Source organism: Dermacentor albipictus, chromosome 8, assembly GCF_038994185.2.
Source record: "Dermacentor albipictus isolate Rhodes 1998 colony chromosome 8, USDA_Dalb.pri_finalv2, whole genome shotgun sequence".
In the NCBI taxonomy this organism is placed as follows: domain Eukaryota; kingdom Metazoa; phylum Arthropoda; class Arachnida; order Ixodida; family Ixodidae; genus Dermacentor; species Dermacentor albipictus.
In genome coordinates this window covers 61,193,663-61,207,527 of record NC_091828.1, presented here as the reverse complement: position 1 = coordinate 61,207,527, position 13,865 = coordinate 61,193,663, and the positions used below count along the sequence as shown (strand labels likewise).

At 47.4% G+C, this 13,865-nt stretch overlaps 2 protein-coding genes across 42 annotated transcripts in view; both read right to left on the bottom strand.

The window, feature by feature from the left end:
* The window catches only part of LOC135915154 (histone-lysine N-methyltransferase PRDM9-like), a 473,262-nt gene that overhangs the window by 264,766 nt on the left and 194,631 nt on the right, over positions 1-13,865 (bottom strand). The window lies entirely within an intron of this gene.
* Positions 1-13,865, bottom strand: part of LOC135915161 (gastrula zinc finger protein XlCGF57.1-like) — an 81,050-nt gene that overhangs the window by 63,727 nt on the left and 3,458 nt on the right. The window contains exons 2-3 of one of the 9 annotated variants that reach the window (XM_070523470.1): positions 9,239-9,358; positions 2,715-2,885 (exon numbers count right to left, since the gene is read on the bottom strand). In XM_070523470.1, coding sequence (XP_070379571.1) covers positions 2,715-2,885; positions 9,239-9,358 — 291 coding nt within the window. The remainder of the gene's footprint in view (positions 1-2,714; positions 2,886-9,238; positions 9,359-13,865) is intronic. The other 8 variants (XM_065448195.2, XM_065448198.2, XM_070523472.1 and 5 more) reach the window with 8 other exon arrangements.

Sequence of the window (13,865 nt, the reverse complement as noted above, 5' to 3'; positions counted from 1 at the left end):
CGCGCACGGCGACATGGGGGAGGGCCCTCTTCGCACGTGCTCGGGTACGTGGTGTCTCAATACACCAAATCTTGCTTACGCAGATGCTCCTACGGGGGTCGGTCAGCTTGACGTTGGGACACCGGTCAGCTTGACATCGGGACGCCGGTCAGCTTGACATCGGGACGACGGCCAGCTTGACATTGGGACCTCCGACCACTTGAAACTTGGACGGGGGCCAACTTAAATCTTGGACGGGGGCCGACTTGAAGCTTGGACTTGAAGCTTGGAGGGGGCCGACTTGAAACTTGGACGGGGGCCGACTTGTAACTTGGACGGGGGCCGACGTGAAACTTGGACGGGGGCCGACGTGAAACTTGGACGGGGGCCGACGTGAAACTTGGACGGGGGCCAACTTGAAATTTGGACGGGGGCCAACTTGAAACTTGGACGGGGGCCAACTTGAAACTTGGACGGGGGCCAACTTGGAACTTGGACGGGGGCCAACTTGAAACTTGGACGGGGGCCAACTTGAAACTTGGACGTGGGCCAGCACGAAATTTAGGTTATGTTTATGCACACTTAGACAACTCCAGTGGAGGTTCTTCATATTTTGTCGGTCGATATATATATCACACAGATCAAGGCTAGTTATCTCTCTCTCATTTATGTATGCCGAATCAACATCGCTTTCATCAGTTGTAAAAACAATGGCTGTGCTAGCTACCTCCGAAGAATCTTAATATGTTAGAATTGCAAATATTTCCAACCTCACAGCAATGTGAGTTCCACAGAGTTCGATAATGGCGGGAAATATGCCCGACTCGTCCACAGCAGAAGGAAGTAGGCCTATCATGATAGGTGCGCAATGCCGCCGAATTGGTGTAATGAGGACGAGCGTATGAGCGTCGGTATGGGTCACGTGATAAAGGTTGCTGGTAATCCGGTGTGTTGACTGGGCGAAGCGACTGCAGTCCCACGTTGGCTAGTTCTTGCCGTACAACGGATTGGATGACGGAAAGAGTCGTTCGAGAATCGGCGGCGGCACACACTAGTGGTGAAACAGGTGAGGCAGCTTCAGTCTACCGTCGTACGATAGGCACTATATTCCCTGGTGCAACCGGAACGGCTGGGAGGCCGGCGTCCTTGCACGTAGACGTTGACGGCGTGTTGGGGAGGCGTCAAAACTGGTGTGCAATGCGTATACTTTTCGCTTCTTCAAACAGCCGGCGTTCAGCTTTGACGTCCTGAACTATGAAGGAGTCTTCGAAAATGAGCAGGGTAAACGCGTCGTTTTGCTATACCCGTTAGCTTGTGGGGGCGACCTTTTCAGCTTCCAGCATATTTTGATTGATATTGTGGCAGAGCGCTACGTCGTCTTGAATGTGTATGTAATGTATGTTAACTCTGAACTCGGCATGCAAGTGTTTTGGGAGCGTCACAACAGTGTCCGATGGACCTGCCAAACAAATTGGTGAACTTTCATTACACGCATCCGAAGTTGTGATTTCTTGTTTGTAGTTTGCAAAGCAAATTTGTGCCGTTCCTGCAAGGTAAACGATTATGTTGGCTAGCATGAATACATGGTCCCATTTGTTGAATCCGCTTACCCGTTCGTACAATCCGAGCCAGTCTTAGACATCAGTGTTGTCGTCACAAGAATATATACTGGGGTCACACAGTTGTATCAGCACAAGAGGGCAGTTATTGGTAATCGGTTGAGGCACGGTCGGTGATGTGCCTGAAGTACTGCCATCATCCTCTTGAGCAGGCATGGCAGATGGTGCCAAGGAGGGTCCGCAGCGTAGATCAGCCTTTAGTGTTAAGAACCCGCACTCTCCACCAAAATGTCGCGGGGAGGAAAGGACGTAGAATGTATTTACAGGTTATATACAGAAGGACGCGCCGCTGTCACTCTAAATGGCGACAGAACCACACGTACATCACCGAGCGTCATTGTCTTCTCTCTCTACATCTTCATCGCTGGCAGTGCCTCGTAGAATTGTGAAATTCAGATGAAATAGGTCGCAATTGCGGGTGTTTCAGAATAAAAAGGTTTGGTATAAAGGTTTGGTATAAGGTTTGGTATGAAGGGTTCGAAGCGGGCGAAGAAAGGATGCCCTTTGCTTCTTTTGAGTTTACGGCACTACCAAGTGATTTGAGGCTTGAATGTTTCTTTGCCACATGCTCACGTGCTCCATTTCATAAATATCACGATAGTAAAATACGCTACTTTCGTGCAGGCATGCGTTTTAAAGAAATTTCAATCCATCCTTCGCTCGGCGATATGTTTTCTAGAACATACTGAAAAATGGGTTTCCCGACGTAGAAATACATGTAGCCACCCTTTTTGCAATATCTGAAAGGCACTTTTAGTTTGAAGCCAGAATATTTTTTCTCGACAAAGAAATTATGGGGTTTAAGTTCCGACACCAGGATATGGTTATGAGGCACGTCGTAGTGGGGAATTCTGGAATAATCTGCACCACGTGAGGTTCTTTCACGTGCACTTAAAGCTAACACGTTTGTTTCCACATTTCACCCACATCTTAATGCGGGCATCACTGTTTCTCTAGACAAAGCGGACCGGTCGCACAAAGCATATCTGTCGAGCGGGAATCCAACAGAACAGAAATATACACTCATATGAACCAGCTGCAGTTTAGCTGCATAAAACACCATATTGGCGCAAGCTTTCGCAGAGCCAATGTTAAGATTTCGTATATAGGGCTCACCTGACACCGTCTTTCACAGTGGTTGGGGGTTGCTCCATGGCCGCCTTGTTTTTCCTTGGCGTTATCTCATCGGTACTGCTGCTACTGGGGCTGCTGCTGCTGCTGCTGCTGCTGCTACTGCTGCTGCTGCTGCTGCTACTGCTGCTGCTGCTGCTGCTACTGCTGCTGCTGGTAAAGGCAAAAGACACATAGTGCAAAATAAAGACAAGTTAGCATTGTTCTCTTCACCTCTCGTGACAGATAGTGTTAGATGGCACCGTCTTCGAGATTAATCGATATGTTTCGTCAAATGAATATGATAGCTGTATAAGGGGTCAAGTCTTCTCATAATTTAGCTGCATTAGTAATTAACGAGCAGTAAATAAAGATATGCGACTCAGCTGCCCAGAATATGCCACAGTACGAAACAGTTGCCCAGAAATTTCCCCGTCACGTGGGATGCGTTGGTTACACAAATAAACGAATGTTCACATAGACGTTGGTCAAGATTGCCGTTCAGTTGAACGCCAGCGTTCTAGAATTCGCTGAAATTTCCCACCACTCCCAACTTGCGCGTGCCCTCCCTTGACATAGTGACAAGGTACGTTCATGGCCGATCAGCAATTAGCAGTTGGGGATGGGTATTGCATGCTTAGGATTCTGAAACATTTTTGACGCTCTTACTTTTGGGACAGATGTCAGTGCTAGGCGTGCAAGAGCGTCAGTTTTTTTTTCATTTCCTTCCTTTCTACGTGGGATAGCTTCCAATGAAATTTGACGTTGAATGCCCTTCCTCATTAGAACTTCGATTAGTGCCAGAGGCTGCCTTGTAAACTTGTGTCGAGGTAGGCCACGGTGTAAAAATTGTAACGATGTCTGCGTCCGCCAGCACCACGACGTCAAGTACGGAATAGGCGCGTAGTTTTCGCAAAGCCGCGGTAATTGCGACTGTTTCTACTGTTGTAGACGAAATTACGCGAGCCTGGCGGCCAGACGGTGGCCAGACCCAGGCGGCCAGACCCAGGAAGTTCGCTTGATTTTCCAAACTATCGTCCTGGGTGTTTACTAAAGGTAGTGAATAAGTTTGTCGCCCTCTTACCTTTTAAACCCTGTTTCAGACATTAATTTCATCTGTATATGAGTTTGTACACAATAAAACTTCTGCCAACTCTCTTCTTGCCTTGCTTGCCCAAGAAGAGTTCCTTTTGGAACATCTTGCCTGTCCGCGCGTTCTCATGCCTTGGAATTTTACTCAGTCAAAATTTATCAAATTCTCCGGTGACTGCCTATTTCCTCCAAGTGCGTTAGTCTGGAGGCGCCATCTATGTCAAGAACAGGCAAAAGAGGTGTGTTAATGATCCTAACACCCGGCATCGGCTCAACCCCCAGAATCCCCCTGTCCCCGTACACGGCTAAGCCACACATGGCTACACGCGGGAGGGTCCCACCCTCGGGTGCCCCGGTATTTGGTGTCGGAACATACCAAACGCCTACTGACGCTGACGAGCCGGCGGGGTATCATGAAGTTTCATACGGGGACGCAGCATGTTGAACTACCGCTACTCTTACCCATCGGCGCCTTAATAAGATCAAGAAAGGGCTCTAATTTCTTGCTAAAGGTTCCGCAATATGTACACTTACACCTTGCTACCGGCTATAAAAACCATTGCTGCATCCGTACCGGCACCACTGACGCGCGTGACGTCCTGGCAGCGTCATCGTTACCGTCACTACACCCTTTCCCCCTCTCGTTATTCTAAGGTGTGCTGCTCATTAGGCCTTTCTACTTCAACGGCTAATTGTAACTAACTGCAGAAAACGTTCACGTTCTTTGAAAATAAAATGGTGAAATCTTTAAGTTAATGTAATCGAAATCTGGACAATACTTAGCCCTACAATATTGTCTGTGCGTTATATTCCCTGAAATACGGTAAATCAGTTACGTGTATCTCAAACACGCAGAAGCCTGCGTTTAAAGTTCAGATACTCTCTATATTCAAGAAATCGTAGACTGAAGTAAGCAAAAGGGCAGTGAGCAGCAGCTCTTACCACTTGCACACACAGGACGTATTTCATCACGGGTGCGGCAAACCAAGTGGTATAGACTACAATTTCTTTATGAAATTATAACGGCCCCGTTAACGTAGACTATTATGACTAAGATTATACCCGCGCCATGCAAAAATCAAGCTACAGTAGCACCACCCTCAAATGCCATTCTAGAGAATCCACAATGACACCTTTAAATTTTGTTTCTTTGCTCGTGTGATTGCGGATTGGTAGCAGGCTGCCTGATGTAACTGCACAGCCTAAGACCCTGAGGACCTATTTTGCATGTGCTGACAAATTTTTGTTGAATGCCCGTCTGTGATAGCATTTTTGCTATTTCCATGCATGAAAACTACCCAGCTCGTTGTGTTTGGTAGCTGCTTGCATTAGTATCTTTTCTTACATGCGCATGTAACAGTGGCCAAGGTGATGATAAGTACAGCTATTCCTCTTTTTTTAGGAAGCTTGCTGAAAATGTTAATTAGTGCTATTTATGAACATTTTCTTTATGGATTCCACTCTTGTGACATGGACAGTAATGAGGCTCGCACTAGTCATAAATAAAATTAATGAATTGTACATTCCATGAAATAACTGGTATGAATATAATATAAAAGAACCGAAATGTCTTAACCTAACATGCTCACTCAGCGGTACCCAACAAGAAGATGCTTGTCATGCATTTATGAGTTGGGTCGAAATTTATTGCTTCAGTTTTCTGCTGCTTATAATGAGAGTATTCGCTGCTGCTCATTGTGATAGCATACGTAATATTTGGTTCGTTTTCTTTGCTTTCTTGGGCATCTTATTAGATCAGGAGAACGGTGTTGTCGTCAGCACATATAACGATTTTCGTCAGCGTGCTATATTTACATAACGGCAATAAAAATGTCAAATCTGCACCTGTGCTGCGGTTTATTACACGATGATGCTGTCTGAGAGTTAGGTACTACTTAAATTAGGAGCGCGGTTCTAGATGCGAGTAAGTAGTTTTAGAAAAATTAGTTTTCTACTCTACTTCGATAACTAAAACCAGTTCTGCTGATGCTCGCGGGATAGATCTATATGGGCAGTCACTTATTTTAGAGTTTCAGCTGAAATTTGTGGAATCATCTATCGACGTCCTAGCCTTATTAAGAAAGCATACAAGCATGCAGACGACTTTATAATCACCTGGTATATTTTTATAAATTTTATCTTACACTGCGGTCACCCTGGAAAACGGCGCATTGGGAGGATGTTGCCTATTCGATATTGTAGTGTTAAAATGAATCTTAGCCACAGCTTACGCATTAGGAGGGCATATTAATGCATAAGCATTCTTTGGGTAAAACAATTAAAGCCAGGATGAAGAAAGCCTGTCACGCGAGAAGTGTTGTACCTTGTATCGGTACAAAAATGTGCAATTTGCAAAGTTAGACATTTAATTTTTACAACAGTGAAGCTGTAGATGATTGCTGGCTTTATAGGTGACAAGGAACACTGTAAACAACAAAAACACTAAAAGAGAATACCCATAGAAATACATAGACACATAGGATACATCCTTAGGTAATCGACGGGGAAAGTTATAATATGACTTGGACAAGTGATATTTAGGGTTTAGGGTGTCTTGAAATCCGGACGCCGGTCCACTCAAAATTTGGACTCGGGTCAGCATGAAACTTGGACACGCGTCATCATGAAGCCTTACCCGCCGTGGTTGCTCAGTGGCTATGGTGTTGGGCTGCTGAGCACGAGGTCGCGGGATCGAATCCCGGCCACGGCGGCCGCATTTCGATGGGGGCGAAATGCGAAAACACCCGTGTGCTTTGATTTAGGTGCACGTTAAAGAACCCCAGGTGGTAAAAATTTCCGGAGTCCTCCACTACAGCGTGCCTCATAATCAGAGAGTGGTTTTGGCACGTAAAACCCCAAATATTATTATTGTCATGAAGCTTGGACGCGCGTCATCATGAAGCTTGGACGCGGGTCAGCATGAAACTTAGACGCGGGTCAGCACGAAACTTGAGCCCGGGTCAGCACGAAACTTGAGCCCGGGTCAGCACGAAACTTGAGCCCGGGTCAGCACGAAACTTGAACCCGGGTCAGCACGAAACTTGAACCCGGGTCAGCACGAAACTTGAGCCCGGGTCAGCACGAAACTTGAGCCCGGGTCAGCACGAAACTTGAACCCGGGTCAGCACGAAACTTGAACCCGGGTCAGCACGAAACTTGAACCCGGGTCAGCACGAAACTTGAACCCGGATCAGCACGAAACTTGAACCCGGGTCAGCACGAAACTTGAACCCGGGTCAGCACCCGGGTCAGCACGAAACTTGAACCCGGGTCAGCACGAAACTTGAACCCGGGTCAGCACCCGGGTCAGCACGAAACTTTGACGCGGGTCAGCACGAAACTTCGACGCGGGTCAGCAGGAGACTTCGACGCGGGTCAGCACGAAACTTCGACGCGGGTCAGCACGAAACTTCGATGCTGGTCGGCACGAAACATCGACGCGGGTCAGCATGAAACTTCGACGCGGGTCCACTTGAAATTAGGACGCGGGTCCACTTGAAATCGGGACACGGGTCAACTAAAATTGGGATACGGGTCAGCCTGAAATTTGGACGTTGGTCAGCTTGAGATTTAGGTTATGTTTATGCATACTCAGACAAATCGACAGTTTCTGCCTACCTTATCGGCCGATTTATCTATTACGCAGATAAAGCCTAGTTATACCTCCCAAATTACCATATATGAAAACATCGCTTTCATCGCTAATTGAAAAAACAAGGACTGCGAATGCTTCCCTGTGAAGAATCCAGATATATCAGAATTGTAAATATTTCATACCTCGCAGAAACGTTAACGAATGCTGCAGATAGTCCTGTATCCCTCATTTCTTCGCTATTTATAGTAAAGCAAAATATCATGATTTGTTAGCCACTATTTAGAAGCCAATGAAAGTCTTTCTGTAGTGTCTTGTATTTGTAGAAAACTTTGTCAACATAGTTATTGTATTATGCTGCTTCTGAAGATATTAGTTAAGCGGTAATTCGGCTTCGTAGAGTTTTAACCTTCCAACAGTCTCTTGTTCTATATATTTGAATGGTGTAGTGCAGTGCACCTAATAAATGTTGAAATTTTTTTCATATGACCGAATGAAAGTCGTGATCAACATGATTTTTTCATGGTTTTATCGTAAACATTGGTCATCAGGGACGGACGACAATTGTAGGCTAGAAGAAATCCATCTGATGTACCGTATCTATAAGCATTTCACTCGCATGTGCAGTCGTATTCTTTGATAATGCCAAATCGATGCACGCACGCCGCTGGGTGGCAGCTTGGGCCGGATCGGTGCGGCATCACAAGGGATATGTGTGCAACACAGAAAGGGTAAACCGCTCCCTTTGCGGTACATGCATATCCACATTGAAAACACCTACAAAGACAACTGGGGTAGTGTCATCGGTGCTAATTCACGCAAAGTGAGTAGCCATGAATCTGACCAGACTTTCAGGCATTGCATTTTAGCTTGCTTACGGGGGTATGGACCATTGCACAGGGGGTACGAACCATTGATAAGGACAGTTTTTTACAGGCTGTTCTGTTAATTATGTGCATGATTAGAAAAAATTAAAGCACCGTTCGCTTTTCTTTGCTAAGTCCTTGTATCCTCTGCCTTACGCAGCTATGCGTCATTGCATTTTTTGCATCCTTACCGGAGCATGAATGCTTACGGCGGGAGGAGCCATTAGTGATGATCGTTTATTCACGGAGAACAAAACTGCAAGGAACCCTAGCCAAATACACCTTTGCTGTAAAAATATGGTTCGGTATATGGGTTGGAATCGGCCGAAGAAACGGCGCCCTTTTCTGCCTTTTCTTTTCCCGCACTATCACGTGACATGAAATTTGCGAGTCTGCTGTGTGCTCACGTGCTCCATTTCATGAGTATCACGATAATGCAATATGGCACTTTCGGGCAGGCAAGCCATTTGTTGAAGCTATATATCCTTCAACCTGCGATAAGTTTTCAGAATACACCTAAAATTGTTGCGTGCAGTAAGAATACACGTGGTTGCCCGTTTTGCAATATCCGAAAATCAGTTTGGTTTGGGGTCTAAAATTTTCCTTCAGAGAGATTACGGGGTTTTCAGTGCCGAAACCACGATATGATTATGAGGCACGCCATGGTGGGAGACTCCGGAATACATTGTGCCACGTGAGGTAATCGAACGTGCTCCTAAATATAACACGTTAGTTTCCGCATTTCACCCACACCTAAATGCGACCATGGTGGTTTTTCTAGACAAAGCAGACTAGTCACACAAAGCAGATGTGCCGTGCGAGAAGCCAGCACAAAAGAAATATACATTCAGTAAAAAAACTCGCTTTCTGTGACGCTACTTGTTACAATACAATGAACCAGCTGTAGTTGCACTGTGTACAACACTATATTGGCCCAAATTTTGCAGAGTAAACCTCGATATTTCGTATATGGGGCTCACCTCACAGCCGGTTTCAGATTGGTTGGAGGTAGCTCCTTGGCCGCCTTGTTTTTTCTTGGCGTTGACTCATCGCTGCTGCTGCTCCTAGTGCTGCTGCTGTTGCTAGTACTGCTGCTTCTGCTGGTAAAGATGAAAGACGCATAGTTTAGGGAAAAAAAGAAAGAAGAAGTTGGCATTGTTCAGTTTGCCTCTCGTGACACGTAGCGTTAGACTACCCCGTTTTAGAGATCGGTCAATATATTTTGTCAAAAGACTATGATAGCTCCATAGTGGGCCATCATAATGGACGACACGCGCAAAGCACCTCAATACATGGTCGCGACTCTTGCTCAGAATCACAACACCCCTTTGACAGAACTGAAAAAAAGAAACACCCAACTCCGTCCCAGAGCGGGTCCCCTAAAGAAGCCGTACTCGGGTCCTGACAAAGATGGCTGTGCGTAATCCAGAACTAGTGACCTACTGCATTTGGCAGTAGAAAGGACGGGGTTTCCGGCGAAACCGAGCAAACTTATAGCACTACATTGCCTCTCTCGCGCCACATACTTCCCCCGGTGTTACCGCATTACAAGAGACCGAAGAACCCGATAATCTGTCGGGATGCGTGGCGTACACAGCTTTTTACGATGGTAACCACTGGCCCCAATAACCACACTTCTAAGCTAGACATTCTGGTTATACAGCATCACACACGCATCGATACAGCAGCCCACATTCTCCTGAAGATCATCGCGTCTTCAAGGTGCACGCAGCAGAGCCTGCTCATCCTGAGTGTGTACACCAGCCCCAAACAACAGCGTAGGCTTCTACGGCTATTCACCGAAGCCGATCAAGTAGCTACGGGAGCCTCCCTTCTCATCGCAGGGGACTTAAACGCCCCTCCGTTGGCATGGGAATACCCGTGGACCACCAAAAGAGGAGACAACTATGGCTTGACGGACAGAATGTAGGTCTTCCTCTTGTCACGGATAGAACTTCTTCCACTCGTACGGGAAACAGCGTTAGCAGAGACACTACTCAGGACCTGATATTCCCAAAATGATATCCACTGGCAGACTGGATTAACACGCAAGACAACTTTGGCAGCGACCACTATTTCATCGAAACGACAGCTCGAGCGGGCCCGCGAAAGCCCTAAGGACATCAACTTCGCATCACGAATTGGGAAGCTTTATGGCAGACCACAGCCCTCACCTCTTTCCCCAGTACCCAACCCCCTTTGGAAGATTGTGTCGCATCCTTGCTGCAAGACGTGAGCGAAGTCGCTAAATTGGTGCCTGAGGAAGCTAACCTGCAGGAGGCACATAGAAAGTTACTGAATATGTGGGAAGCCCTCCCAAGTGTGCAACGAAAATACAAACATAAGCTCAACGTATTCGCACTCACATCCTTCACATCGAAGACTAGCACCACAACTTTCTCGTCAAAGTTGGCACAGCACATGCGATAGCATGGAGCGGTAAGCAAACCTGTCCAATACGTAGAATATCCTCTGTTGCCTCCTCGAATCCGGCCAACAGCAAGAACGCACAACAGCACAACTTGCGAAAGATTATTCATACCCATAGGGGCACGGACGCACAAGTTCTTCAAGAGCTCACGGACCGCTACGTAGGACCTCAACCTACTGCACCCGCTCCAGCATGCACTGGCACCACCAACGACCACCTGGACGTGCCTGTACAAGCAGCAGAAGTACGTGAAGCCATCCTCGCACACCGCCGTAACTTGGGCCCGGGACCTGATACCATTACTAATAAAATGCTTCGCAACGTAGATGAGGATTCTATACTAGCCCTCTTAGATTATTTTAACGCGTACTGGGAACACCTTCCCTCCGAATGGAAAGAAGCCAGAATCATGATTCCTAAACCAGGGGGACGCCTCCTACTGGAAAATCTCCGCCCTGTCTCCCTTACTTCATGTGTCAGAAAGCTCATCGAACACGTCGTCCTCGCATGCTTACACAGACATATTATTACGATATTATTGGTAAATACCCGAGAGACGAGCCGCCGCGAGAACGACGACGCAGTGGCGCTGTGCCCTTGGCCCGAGAATATTGCCGGCCTGGCGCTCTGGCTCCAGTCTAATGTAAATAGCTTGTAAATAGCCTCTTCCGTCTGTATATTTCTACACGTAACAATATGAACGCCAACAATCTCTTCCCCAATACCCTGGTTGGTTTCCGCGCTAAACTTTCTGCCCAAGATATCATGATTCAGTTCAAGCGCCGAATTATCGATGATGATAAAAGCTCCTGGCTGGACATCAGAGCCATCTTGGGGTTAGACCCAGCAAAGGCCTTCGATAACGTCACGGATGAGGTCATACTGACCCAACCGCCACAACCCCAGGTTGGAAATCGAGCATATTGTCACGCGCTAAGGCAAGAGTAATTAACAGTACGAGCAGCCAGACATGAAAAATGCCAGACCCTAAGCAACGGCTCTCCAGCGGGCACGGGATCTTTGACTTCATCTTCTTCGCTGTTTTGCTGGGCACGCAATGGTGACTGTTCGCTGGCTCAAAACACCAGGTGGCATTATTTCCCCTCCCAATGAAGCATCGCCTCGATGCTCAAACACAAGACGTACACGGAAAGTACGCAGATTAGGCAAGACAAAAAACGGGAGGGGGGAAGCGCGCTAGCACACATATGGGCATGCACACGAGGAAAAAAAAGGGGGTTCTGTCGTCGGGAACCAAAAATCAAAATCGCTTCGCAGTTCTTTGGAGGACGACGCGACGACAGCAAAAAAAAACAAAAGTTAGTTTCACCAGCAAACTTAAGATCATCGTGTAAAATATGGCATGAGGCGGACGACATGTATACAGTCTCTGCACGTGGTAAACGGCGCTTGGGCGATGGTAGGTTTCCGTCTGGAATCACTTCATAGTTCACGTCGCTTACACGCCTTAGTACTGTGTATGGTCCGAAGTACTTGCTCAGGAGTTTCTCGCTGAGGCCTCGCCGTCTAATGGGGGTCCAAACCCAAACTTGGTCACCAGGTTCATAGGTAACTTGTCGATGGTGAAGATCGTACCTTATTGCATCTGTACATTGCTGCTGTCTTATGTGAACACGGGTCAGTTGACGTGCTTCCTCGACACGCTGAATGTACTCTTCGACGTCAGGAAGCTAACTGGTCGAGCTGATCGATGTCTTCATACGGAATCATGGCATCTTGCATTGTTTGAACATCTCGACCATAAACGCGGCGAAACGGCGGGAATCGTGTAGTTTCCTGCGTGGCAGTGTTGTACGCAAACGTTACCTATGGCAGGATTTCGTCCCACGTTTTGTGCAGCACATCCACGTACATAGAGAGCATGTCTGCCAATGTTTTGTTTAAGTCTTTCTGTCAAGCTGTTACTTTGAGGGTGGTATGCAGTGGTCTTTCGATGACTCGTGTAACTAAACTTGAAGATGTCGTCCAGAGGCTTCGCTGTAAATGCAGTCCCTCGGTCAGTGATGGTGAATGATGGTGCGTCATGCCGAAGCACAATGTGATGCAAAATAAACTGGGCAAGTTCAGATGCTGTCCCGCGTGGAAGTGCCTTCGTCTCAGCGTAACGCGTCAAGTAATCAGTTGCGACAATTATCCACTTATTTCCGAAGGAAGACAAGGGAAATATGCCAAGAAGGTCCATTCCAACTTAATCAAACGGCGTATGCGGAGGGTCGATGGGTTGTAGAAGGCCTGCAGGCTTGAAGGTTGGTGACTTTCGGCACTGGCATTCACGGCATCCTTTCACGTAGCGTTTGACGCAAGCAGTCAGTCTAGACCAGTAGTAGAGTTGGCGTACCCTGTCCAGAGTCCTTGAGTAGCCCAAGTGACCTGATGTCGGCTCGTCGTGGCAGGCTAGTAGGATGTCGTCGCGATGGGCTTAGGCACTACTAGAAGATGTGGTTTGTCGCCGGCACCAGTGTTTCTTTTGTATAAGATGCCCCCTCGTAGGCAAAACGACGACAACCATCGCTAAAGTGGGCGAGGAATGGACGCCATGCCGCCTTCTAAGTGATCGATGGTGGGCCTTAACTCAGCGTCCGATCGTTGTTTAGCGAGAAGGTCCGGTAGTCAACACAAAACCGAAGCGTGCCATCTTTCTTTTTAAGAAGACAGACTGGCGATGACTACGGACTGCATGAAGGCTGTAGCACGCCGTCTTGAAGCATTTGCTTCACCTGCGTTTGAATCGCGTGTCGTTCGGTCGGGAAAACACGATAAGGCTGTTGCCGTATGGGGGGCACGTCGTCATAAGTGATGATACGGTGCTTCGTAATCAACGTTTGACGTATCTCCGACGACCGTGCAAAGCAAGAGTGGAACTCGAGCAGCAGCTCACGTAGGGGTACGGGGATCGATACCCCGCACCTCCACCAGTTTGTCACGCGCTAAGGCAAGAGTAATTACCAGTACGAGCAGCCAGACACGAAAAATGCCAGACCCTAAGCGACGGTTCTCCAGCTGGCACGGAATCTTTGACTTCGTCGTCTTCTTCGCCGTTTTGCTGGGCACGCAATGTTGATTGTTCACTGGTTCAAAACACCAAGCGGCAATATAACTACGTCAAGAATTTCCTTACAGGTAGAACGGCCATCACCATGGGAGGGTTGCGGTCG